This window comes from Nelusetta ayraudi, unplaced genomic scaffold (genome assembly GCF_046127955.1).
Source record: "Nelusetta ayraudi isolate G7.1 ecotype Tasmania unplaced genomic scaffold, CSIRO-AGI_Nayr_v1 ptg000081l, whole genome shotgun sequence".
Lineage (NCBI taxonomy): Eukaryota > Metazoa > Chordata > Actinopteri > Tetraodontiformes > Monacanthidae > Nelusetta > Nelusetta ayraudi.
This window is the reverse complement of record NW_027466131.1, coordinates 1,082,690-1,094,808: the sequence shown is the minus strand read 5'-3', so window position 1 is coordinate 1,094,808 and position 12,119 is coordinate 1,082,690. Positions and strand designations below refer to the sequence as shown.

Here is a 12,119-nt window from a genome sequence, read left to right as displayed (position 1 = left end):
ACACCACCTTTCTTTATTTCTGTCAAAACTGATGAAATGTTTATTTAATTAAAAGACTCAAATGACATTTTTTAAAAACTTTCTTTAAAAAAAAAAAAACAAACCAGGAGAAGTGGACACAAAACATTCTGCTAAAAGAGAAACGGTGAAGTGCTTTTTTTTCTCTCTCTTTGCGTGTTGAACATTCTCAACCTCTATTTTCCCCTCCCAACTACTGCCAATAAATTGTATATACTCCCCCTTTCAGTCTATCCTGACATCACTGTTTGAGCCCTGATTCATCTGCTGCATGTAAAAATATGGAGGAGCTCTGGTATTTACAAGACTGAAGGCGGTCGGAGCAATATACCAGTAGGAGAGCTGCTGGTCACAAACAGATGGAGTGTTTTTTTTTCCAGTTGGGAGGAATTTTAAAGGTTTATTCCTTATAATGCTTATAGGATGGCACCAATCACCAGTTTGGAGCCTGATGACCATGACACGCATGAAGAGATCAAACCAGCACCAGTCTGACGTTTTACTTTTCGCCACTGGGGGTGAGTAGAGAGACTGCCTAATCCCGGAACATGATGTTGAAATTTTGAAAATTTCACACCTACAGTTGTGAAGTGATGTGTCTTTGGAAAGGTTTTAAATTAACCAAAAATGATATCCTCTGATTCATAAATTGCTACAGAAACACTTCAACAAAAAACAAATGGCAGAAATTCTGAGCTGGTCTCAGGATGAAACACACACCTGGTTGACAGCAGCTGAGTGGAGGGAAGGAAGCGATGTCAATGTGTCACCGAGAGGCTGGTGGTGTTTGCAAGAGGCTAAAAATGAAAATGTAAACACTAGTGGGGTCCCTAGTGTCACTATTTGGGAAATAAGAATGCTTTGTCTAATTAGCCAGCTGCTGCTGTGCACAAAGAGAAATCTGATCTTCTGCACTTTAAATATTCACTGGGCAAATGTTTAAAGTTTAGATTTGATCTACAAACTGGATGTTTTGGTTCAGGACTCTTCATGAGGAATAGCGCGCAGGTAAAACTTGAGACGTGTCTAACTACTTCCTGTCAGAGAATTGAAATCAGAGGAAGTCTCAGCTTTCCCACAACTTGCTTCACATGCGTGAGTCTTCGCTCCATTTTTCATTTGAGAGCAGAGCATTTGTGAACATCTTCATCATAAAGTTGGAAGCAAAATAAATTAAGTCAGCTTTTTTTTCTTTTTGTACATACTTACATGATATGAGTTTGTGTGTTGTTTCGCCTGCGTCCAGGCGAGATTACGGAAAGAAAAAAAAAAAGAGTTAAAAGGCTGCGGCTGTTAGTTTAACACACCGATTCCCCGCAGAGACGGACGGAATACTTATAAAAAAAGAAAGAAAAAAAAATTCAAAAACAAAGTAACACTTATGCTCAAAAAAGGTTAGACAATCGTGTGGTACCTCAACGTAAACCTGAAGGACGGCAGCGATTCACCCTCATATCAAAACTATATGTGAAGGTAGATATCGTAAAATATCGGTTTTGCCACTTTCGCTGTGATTGTGTGTAAATACGCTTCCCCAAAAAATATCCTACACTCGCCGAGGAGACTTCAGAATACAAAGATGCTAAAAACAAGCAGATACTTCACAGGACAACTGAAGGTCTGACACTCAGATTAAAACCTCTCCCCCTCCTTTTAAGGACTGTCCTCTGGCGCCCTCTGGTGGCTGCTACAGCCTCCCAGCCCCCCCCCCCCCTTTTTTTTTTGGTAAACATTCCACACAGACGAGGGCCCATCTCGTGCTCAGTGGCAACAGCTGCACTTCCTCTCAGGCTGGTGCGTGTTTCCTTGGACGTGTGCAACTGGGACGGCAAACTCGGGGGTTGAGGGGGGGGGACCGACCAGCCAATCCCGCCACGTCCTGCCGATAAACCCCGCCCCTCCGGCTCCGCCTTCCACTCCTCGGTCTAAGAAGTGTCCTCCTCCTGCTCCAATCCTCCATCCACAGGGGGGCGCTACATGTTGTAGGCCACGTAGATGGGGTCCAGCTGGTCGGCCAGGAAGCCGTCGCGCAGGTGCATGCGCTGCTTCTCGCCGCGGGAGTTGATGGGGATGACGCCGATGTCGACCACCACCACCACGCCCACGATCAGGTAGTGCTCCTCCAGCACCACGTTGGTGACCAGCGGCACCAGGTCCAGGGCCTCCTGCTCCGAGCCGTCCAGCTCCACCACCACCACCAGCAGGTTGGTCCACGTGAACACGGCACTGCAGGAGACAAAAAGCGGCGTCTTCAGACCGCGTGCGCTACCAGTGGCCCACATCACACCTGCTCCAACGCAACACACTGACTGATTGGCTGAAATGAAACTCCTAATGCGGGTTTCTAGCCCAGCGCCGCCAGTTCTCACCACTCTGTGATGCTCTTGTGCGTCCTGATGACGGAGGTCTCGATGTCGATGGGGTGGTACCGCATCCCTCTCAGCTCCATGGCTTCCTCCAGAGCACCGACCACGTACAGGGCGTCGTGACGCTCTGGACACCAAACACAGAAGCAAAGTTTAAATGACTCTGTATGTCAAGAACAAACTGATTCAAACCAAACATCATAGAAAAATGGAGCGTCATGGAAACAACATTAAAGTTCTGAAGGTGTTTTAAATCTTTTACACTCTATATTTTATTTTTTATACTAATTCATGTGTTATATTTCTAGTGGATGCATACTTCTATTTTGTGTGCTATATTAAATTTGTCTGTCTGTGTGAAAGCTGAAGGACCCCTAAAAACTTTTGTTACGCTTGCACAATGACAACAGAAGGCCTTGAATCTTGAATAAACCTGCAAACAATAAGCTCAGCTTGTTTCTATAGGAATAAATGAGCTCTTGGGCTTAGGTGCTCTCCTGCCATCAGCCAGCAGAGGGCAGGCGGAGATTTTTATTCTTGGAAAAGAGCCTCGCTGTGGTCAGAATGCTAATGCAGAGCAGCGACTGACAGTCGATGGCTTCAGTTTTCACCTCCGCTGGCATCAGTCAGCTCGGTCCGGCGCAGGAAGCCCAGGTATCCGGTCCGAGCCCACACCGTCTGCGTGTCCCCGAAGCTCAGCCTGGAGCTGAAGTGGTCCGACTGCAGCGCTTCGTCGCCGTAGACGGTGAAGTATCCGCTGGCGTTGTGGCCGCTGTGCACCCAGATCTACGCGCACAAACACAACCGGGGACAATTGGAGTCAACTCATCGCTTTCCTGGTTCCTGTGTCGTACATGTGTCACATCTCTGGGGGTGAGAGCAGTCCTCACCTCGCCAAGATGCGACTCCCCCATTGGTCCTTTGGTCTCCGGGTTGGCAATGATGATGCGGACCCCCGGCAGGATCTGTCAGGACCAGAGAGTCAAAGTAAACACCTGCGTCGCACAGCGGAGGAGAAGAGAAACCAGGAGACTGACCTTCCCAGACTCCATCAGCGGCAGGCTGTGAGGAGACCCCCGCTCCACCAGGCGGACCCTGAGAGAGGACAAACAATGAGTCCATCTGACTGCCACCAAACAATTAATCGATTATCAATTAATTGCTGATTAAGAGTTTAATCGATTTAGTTTAAATTAGTTGCAATTAATTGAACATTTTGTTTACACAGGTTGTTTTTTGTAGGCTTGAGGTTGCAGCTGGTCATTTGTAAGGGTGTTTTGGGACTCATCTTGTTCCGCCTCGTCCTCCTCAGAGGATGACGGTTGGCGCATGCACGCTAAAATAATTCATATCGAAGCTTTTCAAGATGATTCCAGTCCGAATCTCTGCGCTCCAGCTGACTCGTGCGAAGGAGACGGCGAACGTTGTGCGATGCGAACTCACCTGTCGTGTCGCAGCGCTCTCATGTCCACGAAGACGGTGGTGGGGTCGGGTCCCGAGGTGCCCTGAAGAACAGCGACGACAACAGTCACCACACCGAGCGCCACGCCAAACACACAGCACAACAATACAAGACGTCTACTGGCCGAATCCCTCAGCTGCTAGTGGACGAGTGCAGAGACAGCGGTTGGAAGGTGTCGGGAGGGGAAGACGTGGGGGGAGGCGACAGGAAGAAGCCAGCAGCCCGGAGGTTAAAGTTCAACAGGAAATAAAAAGACGTAATTCCCCAGGTGACGAGAAAGGACTCGGGTTGGACATGATGCAGACAGGAAGTCACATGTGGAGAGAGAGGAGGGGGAGGTGGTGACAAGACAAGAGGTGGCGGTTCAGTTGAGTGATTTCGGAAATAAGAAAAAAGAAAAAAAAAAAAAAAAAACTTAAAAAAGTAAAAACAAGAAAAGCTCAGAAGACTGATTGTATTTTAGTCGGAAGGATCATCATCCTCCATCATCCTCCACCATCCCTCCATCATCCTCGGCCTCAGTTAAAAATGGTAAAGAAGATGGCAGAGCCCACCACCAGACACACAGCGGCATGCTGGGAGTCAGTCGGCCACGCCCACAGCAGCTCGGCCTGGCAAGCAGCGTCGAGGCAGCCAGCGTGGACCGACCGCTCCACTCGCTGCGTTCACTTTGCTGAACCCCCTGCAGTCACACCAGGGAGCGGCACCGTGCAGTTCAACGTTTAGCCACCAGGAAGCAGTACATTGCAGCAGCAGCCGCCAGTTGCTCGGCTCGCTGGAGAGACGCGACTGCAACTGCAACTGCATTCCTTGGCATTTGATTTGACTTGAAATCAGTCTATGATTATCGTATGCACTCACTGCACTCAGCTGCTCAAACCAACGGCCCCTGGTGGGATTCATAAAGTCGTCTGAACCTGTGCTGAACTTAATTGCCAGCCAGTTTTTCCTGAAGTTTGGTGTGTGCTAGACGTGGAAAGGTGAACCTGGCGAACGCTGGCTACTTCATCGCCTGGAACCGATGTCCATGGTGGATTCAGACAGAGGAGACGGGGACATTAGGTTTGGCTCGCTGTCAAAGGCCTTTCAAGCGTCAGGAGCGGATGGAAAAAGGTTTTCCCACTGAACTCTCAGTCACGGCGAGCTCTCGCTGAAGCTGCTACTCAGAGCTTTATCTCAATTCCAGCAGCGTCGTGACCGAAACGAGTCGGGAGGAACTGATCTGAGAGCAGCTGATGAGTGACGTGCTGAGAAGCAGCAGCGGTGCTGGAGGTGGTGGAGGAGGTGGAGGTACCGGAGGAGGGCGGGGGCGGGACAAGTGCTGGTTCCCTACCTGGTCGGCCAGCTTTCCCAGCCTGTGAGGCTACAGCAGCAGAGGAAGGAGGAGGGCGGAGACAAAACCAATGATGATGAGATATGTGGGCGGGGTTATGGTTAAAACAAAGGTAGGAAGAGGGAAAAGAAGGAGGGAGAACAAAACAAAGGTCAAAATGGAAACTCAGAGAAAACAGAAACAGGTTAGTGGAGCCGTTAGCACTGCCGGAGACCCTCTGGTTAGTTCCATCAGCGCCGGGGCGGAGCCATGCTGCCTGTGCAAGACCTGTACAACCAAGCTGCCGATTCAGTCCAAAACCCACGTCTAATAAAACTCATGTCATGTGATGCTAAGCTGCAGTTTCCCACAGGTCTGCTCCACTCACTGTGCAAATAAAGCTGCATGAGGGGGAAAACAAAACAATGAGAGGCTTGAATTGAGCGAACAAGGCCGTCAGGAAATGAAGGAGGAGCTCGACATCTCCACCTTGCTCTACTGGGTGAAAGACAAGAGAAGCGTTTGTGTTCTCCCTGTTCTTCCCGTTTAACTCTGCAGCCTTGTAGCGCCACTAATAAACCTGCTCGACATTGTCATGATTTCTAATTTGTTTTCTTATTCTCTGGCCTTCATGACCTTAGTGCAAGGACTTTGACTTGACCGACCTCCTACTTGAGGTAGAAGACACCAAGCTTATCTTCACAGCTTCTCGCATCGCTGCCAGAGGATCCAAAACCAAACACTGACACAACAAAACCAAAAATGCAAGTTCGCTGACTTAACAAACTGTTACAAAGCAAAAACGATTCACTCCGCTGTGAAACCTGTTGACGAGAAAGCCAACATTAACTCAACGTCTCCTCAAATGAGCAGAACAAAAAGCTCAGATCTCAGCCAGGTCAGTGAAAACGGCCTTCTTCTCGGCTCAGCTTGCTGCGATTCGGACCTCTGCTGCGAAGCAAAGCTCAGGCCGACTGACAGGAGCACAGTGTGACTGACCTGCAGGCAGATGGCCAGGTTGACCCTGCAGCCGAAGGAGGTGCTGACGGCTCGGGGGTGGAGTCCCAGGTCCTTGAAGAGCTTGGAGAAGGACTGCGTCAGTGCCGTCCTGGGACGCTCCTCGGCCACCACCACGCAGGTCCTCACGCGAGACAGGTCCAGCCCTCGGGACTGAGGGGAGGAAGTGGGCGACAGTCAGCTGAGACGTCTTTCCACATGTTCTCTGGCGTCGGCCCTCTTGCGTTTACCTTAAGAGCTTCGGTTTGCAGGCCGAGGCCTTTTGTGCAGAGCTCCATGACGCTGTAGGAGCAGAAGGTGTCTCGGACCTTGAACTGGCTGACGGCCGACAGCCAGAGGGACGGGTTGACCTCCAGCTCAGACGGAGGGATCAGGATGGACTGGTGACCTGAGTACACGCTGCCGGAGACATCAGGCAGGAGACAGGGTGAGTCGGGTCCAATCCAGGAGCTAAGTCCAGGCTTCAGTCTGGGCCTGGTCCAGTCAGGCCCAGACTTACTAGTAAAAGTTTTCTAACAATCCCAGAAAGCAGGTAGGTCCCTCTGATCTGGCTGAGCACCGTTAGCTGAGATCTTCATAAGCAAGAAGTCTCTATTTCAAATTTGAAACCTCAAGATTTCAAACTTAGACATCATCTCCCCCTTGTGGACGGCTGCTGCACTGACCTGCAAAGGCACCAGAGGACGAAGCCCAGGCCGCAGTAGGGGTCCAGGCAGATGGCCACCTCCCTGGACGGGTAGAGCTCACACTGCAGCTTGATGGAGCGGCAGAAGGCACTGGTGGATGTGTGGGACATCTGGACAAGAGAGCCAGTTCAGAGCCAGGCCCAACTTCAAACAATCTTACGACGTGTGTGTGTGTGTGTGTGTGTGTGTGTGTGTGTGTGTGTGTGTGTGTGTGTGTGTGTGTGTGTGTTTGCGTGTGCGTTTGTTCACCTGGACTCCTGCCAGCATGCCAGTGGTGGACACACTGAAGTCCAGGTAGGCCAACGTGTCGGGGTTGGACGGTTTGTACAGCAGAGGAGGTTTTTTCTTTGGCAAGTCGTCTGGAGAGAGGAGAAGCAGCATGAAGACTGGGTTTGTGTGTGTGTGTGTGTGTGTGTGTGTGTGTGTGTGTGTGTGTCCATGCTGCTGTTGCAGACCCACCTGTGTCCAGAACAGGAGGCCACGTCCTGATGTCCACAGCAGCCAGGGCCTCCTTCGACTTCAGCAGCTTACAGATGATCTGCGTGGTCATCACACACACCGAGCGACTCACCTGCACACACACACACACACACACACACACACACACACACACACACACACACACACACACACACACACCTGTAGTGTTCTCTCAACATTCGACTCATTCAACTCAATGTCTCACACCAAATGTGCTCAATGATTCAAAGGTGTGACCTGATCTGCCCTTGATGTTTGTACAAATCCACCAACACAATGTTTTGGTGTCTTATTTGAAACATTCAGTTAGACGGTGATTGTCCCAAACGAGGACATGCCGATATGTTGTGGTTTGTTTCTTTTTACCTCTACGATCATCTTGACGGTGGGCAGCGTGGTGGCGATGTTCTGGGGGTGCGGCGGCCGCACCGTGATGGGGACGCAGCCGGCATACAGGCAGCCGTAAAAGGCCACGATGAGGTCGATACCTGGAGGACACAGAGAAAGGAGGAGGAAGAATAGAAATGTGAAAGGTCTTCTACTAGTCTGTTGCTCCCCCTGCTGGTGGAACCGTTTTGTTGCTCAGTTTATTCATATCGTCGGCAGCGCACTGTGCTGTTGTCTCCTGAGACCAGCCGAGGACTGTGCGGCGCTCGGCTGCTCTGAGATCGGCGTCTTTACCTGGAGGGTAGACCAGCGCCACGTGGTCCCCGTCCTGTAGGTGGCCCCGTTCAGCCAGCATGCCCGCGATCTTCTCCGCCCTTTTATGCAGCTGGACGCACGTCAGAGAGGCTGCTGGCGTTCCCTGCATGCATGCACACACACACACACACACACACACACACACACACACACACACACACAGAAAGATGACTGACTGTCAATCACCAGGTGCCATGTCACATTTTCCATTGATGCCTCTCGGACAGCTGATGTCAAACCAGCAATTCGAATTGATATTATGCAAATATTATGCAAATAGGGCACTTGCGTGCATGTGTGTGTGTGTGTGTGTGTGTGTGTGTTTGCTCTGAGACCTTACCCTGGAGTTGAGCAGAGTGTACAGGATGTGGTCCGGAGTGGTTTGTGCTCTCCACTGTAAGACCTCAGACAGGAAGAGGAACTACAGACAGAAAGAAAACCAAACAAAACCCACAGAGAGTCAGACTGGTTGACATCACACACACACACACACACACACACACACACACACACACACGCACGCACGCAAGCACATGGATGCACGCACACACACTACTTCAGGAGGAGGTTGGGGAGACACAGCCAGATCGTTTCTGGCCTCATGAATTTTTCAGGTTTAGCTTCTGATCCGTTTTGTTCTGCCAGCGAAAGTTACTTTAAATGGTGTGTGTGTGAGCAAGAGTGCGAGTAGGCGAGAGAAAGAGAGAGATAGATAGAGAGAAACCACCAGTAATGAGCACTGGGCTGTCATGACATGACGGCGGTGATGCTAACAGGCCGCTACGCTGCGTTGGTCACGTCTGTCAGGAGGCTGGCAGCTTGATTTGTATCACGAGGACGGCCGGCTGCAGCCGACTGACAGAGGGTGAGTTACTCTGCTGGGAAAGGCTTGAATTGAAACACGAACTCTTGTTGCCGACAGCTGGGAGATACGCTTTTCTATCTTTATCGTTGTCCCTTTAAAAAAGGAGCTGCGAGCCGAACTAAACATCCACTTTATGATCAACGGGGGCCAGTTGCTCACTCGCTGCAAGTATTGCCTGCAGTGATGTAACACCAGGACTACACTCTCAGCTGACGGAACATCTTTTCTTTCAAGTTTTTTCTCTTTTCATAGATCCACGTTCTGATGTGTCTCAGCAGAAAGCCTCTGGCCACATAGGTTTTATCCAGAGGCTGTAAACAGAGGGCTAAACGTGCTATTTTCAGCAGATTGGACGGATAAAAAAAAATAAATCTCAGCAGCAAATGTTTGGAGGAGTTCATTCACACAGGGGTGGGGCGTGGTTTTCAGGATGAGGTGGGTGGAGCTACACAGGCAGGTGCTGTGTGGCAGGTGCTGTGTGGCAGGAGAGAGTGAAAGAGAGGTGGACTGTCAGAGGGGACTGAAAAAAAACACGCATTGTAACTGCACTTTAAGATTTTTTTTGCCGGATTATTGTTTTTAAAGCGTGCATTTTTGACGCAAGTTAAAGTCTTACGACCTTTTATGGCTGTGTGATAGAACGTGCTCTGTGCTCCGCGTCACTGAGATGCCAAACCTGTTCTGTTTTAACTCAAGGCGAAGTGCCGCCGATGACGGTGTTTCCTTCATCATATGGTTTAATTGCAACGCAGTGGAGGGTGAAAAGCAGTGACGGCACCTTGAGGAGCCCTGTGGCTCCACCCCGTCATGGCTTTTCGTTTTACTATTTCCTACCTTGAGTTCTTTATTTGAATCATTCTCTTACTCTCTGATTGGCTGATGAATGATTGTGTGATCTATCTATCGATCCATGAATGAATAAAACACTTGGGGCGACGAGAAATAAAGGTGCCAGTGAAGGACAAGAGTGCGCCTGGTTTAATGGTGATGATGAAGGAGATGATGTAGAAAACCAGCAGGCCCGCCCTCCTCCTCCTCCTCCTCTTTCTCCTCTTCCTCACACACACCTTCCTTGCCTGGTCATTGTCTTCGATCTGACTCAGATCTCGGCCGCTGGCCTGGGCGATCCTCTTCCCCGACACCAGGTTCCCCACCATGACGGACGCAGGGCCGATCTCTGGAGGGGAAGAGGATGAGGAGGAAGAAGATGAGGTTGGCCGTGACCCCTCCTCCCCCAGACAGCTGGCTGGCCTTCGGGCCCGTCGTTGGAGCTCACCTGGCTGCTTCTGCCGCGGTTTGGGCAGGTTGGTGACGCAGGTGTGCGGACACAGCAGCACGTTGCAGGGGTGCAGCGCCCCCTCCAGGAAGAGCTGCTTGGTCTCGGACAGGTGGATGCCACCCAGTGGGGTCTTGGGGAGGGTGTTGGAGGGCACCAGGGCCAGGCAGTAGACGCCCACCTGGTGGATCCCGTCGATGGCCTGTCGAAAGATGTGGACGCGTTAAGGACGCGTCAACTACCTGGAACTGCCAGAATCACTGCATTTGACTTTATACCTCAGGACCACTGGATATTTGTCACTTTTCATTTTATCATTCATTACCTCGAGTTCTTTTAATTATTCTCTTACTCTCTATGCACTATTTTATGAACTGATTGGCTGATGAATGATTGTGCAGTTGAGAAATGGAATTTCCTCTGGGATAAATAAAGAATTTATCCATCTATCTATCTATCTATCTATCTATCCATCCATCCATCCGTCTATCCGTCTATCTATCTATCTATCCATCCATCCATCTATCTGTCTGTCTGTCTGTCTGTCTGTCTGTCTGTCTGTCATCTATCTATCTATCTTTCTGTCATCTTTCTATCTATCTATCTATCTATCTATCCATCAATCTAGCTAGCTAGCTACCTAGCTGTCATCTGTCTATCTATCTATCTATCTATCTATCTATCTATCTATCTGTCTATCTGTCTGTCTGTCAGACCCACTATCCGCAGTCACAGTGAGACAGTGGAAGTGGTTTTCAGCAGCAGATGAGATGCAGGAGGACGGCGAGGACACCTGCAGCACGCGGCTCATCCACTGGAAGCTGTCCTCCTCGGTGGAATCGGGCCGCTGCTCGGCCACCACCACGATCCGCTCGTCGTGCAGCACCGTGATGGAGAAGACGGCGATCCTGACACACACACACACACACACACACAGAAGAGGGAGAGGCAGAGTTATTCGTTAGGCTACTTTCTGCTGCAGCACACGCGCACATGCGCACACACACACAGACACACACCTGCCCCTGTAAACAAACTTCATGGGCTCCACCGCCAGCGCCGTGGCCACGATGTCGTCAGCGTTGTGTCGCCGGCCGCCCACCACCATCAGGCCATCGATCTTCCCCGCCACGAAGATCAGCCCTCCCGGTCCGATGAAGCCCAGCAGGCCGGTTCGGGTGAAGGACGACTCGCTGATGGCAAGTCCAGTGCTGGACACAGGGAAAACCTGCAGAGCACCGGGAGGGAGGTCGAGATCGTAAAAGCTCGGCACGAGAAGAGTTTCAAAAGAAAAGGTGAAACTGGAACACTGAACTATTGAAATCAAGGAAGCAATGAGTCTTAAGAAGCAAAGAGACAGAAAGACGACTTCTGTCGCGAAACAAGTCATCAAAGTGGCAAGACAGATGTTTTTGCAACACTAGAGAGCACGGCTGAGTACAGCAAGTAATCCAAGCTATACAGTGACTCATTGGACAAAATAAAAAGAAACTTTGGGACATTATCACAACATCTTGTCAGCGGGTTATAATAAATACATTTTAAAATATACTGTAAACGGATGGAACTCCCTCTGAGATGTAAGACTTTTTATTTAGTTGTATTCATCCAAAGTCAGTTAAAATAAAACTAAACCACTGACGTATTTTAGCAAAGTTCAGTGTTGGATGCAGGTCCGTCACTGATAGTTGTCCCCTTGGAAACACGGCTTTGTAACAGCTCTGGTGACCGAAGGCGACGCCCCGGGTTTAGAGAGACATCCGGCATAGTTTCAGCAAGTGTTGCCATTCATCTGGAGCAGGTTCTATGCTATTGGTGCGTGTTTTCTGTAGTTGTGGCGTGTTTGCCCGCAGTAAAGGCAATTTGCTGCTCTCTATCGTGGCGGTAGGGCAGCTGTTCATACACTCTTCATTCACTAACATGCACGCACGGCCG

At 50.1% G+C, this 12,119-nt stretch overlaps 1 protein-coding gene across 4 annotated transcripts in view; it reads right to left on the bottom strand.

The window, feature by feature from the left end:
• Positions 1–169: 169 nt before the first annotated feature.
• LOC142900270 (disco-interacting protein 2 homolog C) overlaps positions 170–12,119 on the bottom strand; it is a 61,800-nt gene continuing 49,850 nt past the window's right edge. Inside the window, exons 20-38 of one of the 4 annotated variants that reach the window (XM_076044451.1) lie at positions 11,204–11,412; positions 10,978–11,092; positions 10,185–10,386; positions 9,976–10,085; positions 8,384–8,464; positions 8,023–8,146; positions 7,708–7,829; positions 7,321–7,432; positions 7,111–7,220; positions 6,841–6,971; positions 6,406–6,574; positions 6,158–6,328; positions 5,180–5,209; positions 3,828–3,889; positions 3,422–3,479; positions 3,275–3,349; positions 2,996–3,170; positions 2,388–2,511; positions 170–2,244 (exon numbers count right to left, since the gene is read on the bottom strand). In XM_076044451.1, coding sequence (XP_075900566.1) covers positions 1,992–2,244; positions 2,388–2,511; positions 2,996–3,170; positions 3,275–3,349; positions 3,422–3,479; positions 3,828–3,889; positions 5,180–5,209; positions 6,158–6,328; positions 6,406–6,574; positions 6,841–6,971; positions 7,111–7,220; positions 7,321–7,432; positions 7,708–7,829; positions 8,023–8,146; positions 8,384–8,464; positions 9,976–10,085; positions 10,185–10,386; positions 10,978–11,092; positions 11,204–11,412 — 2,433 coding nt within the window. In that variant the 3' untranslated portion in view covers positions 170–1,991. The remainder of the gene's footprint in view (positions 2,245–2,387; positions 2,512–2,995; positions 3,171–3,274; positions 3,350–3,421; positions 3,480–3,827; positions 3,890–5,179; positions 5,210–6,157; positions 6,329–6,405; positions 6,575–6,840; positions 6,972–7,110; positions 7,221–7,320; positions 7,433–7,707; positions 7,830–8,022; positions 8,147–8,383; positions 8,465–9,975; positions 10,086–10,184; positions 10,387–10,977; positions 11,093–11,203; positions 11,413–12,119) is intronic. The other 3 variants (XM_076044452.1, XM_076044453.1, XM_076044454.1) reach the window with 3 other exon arrangements.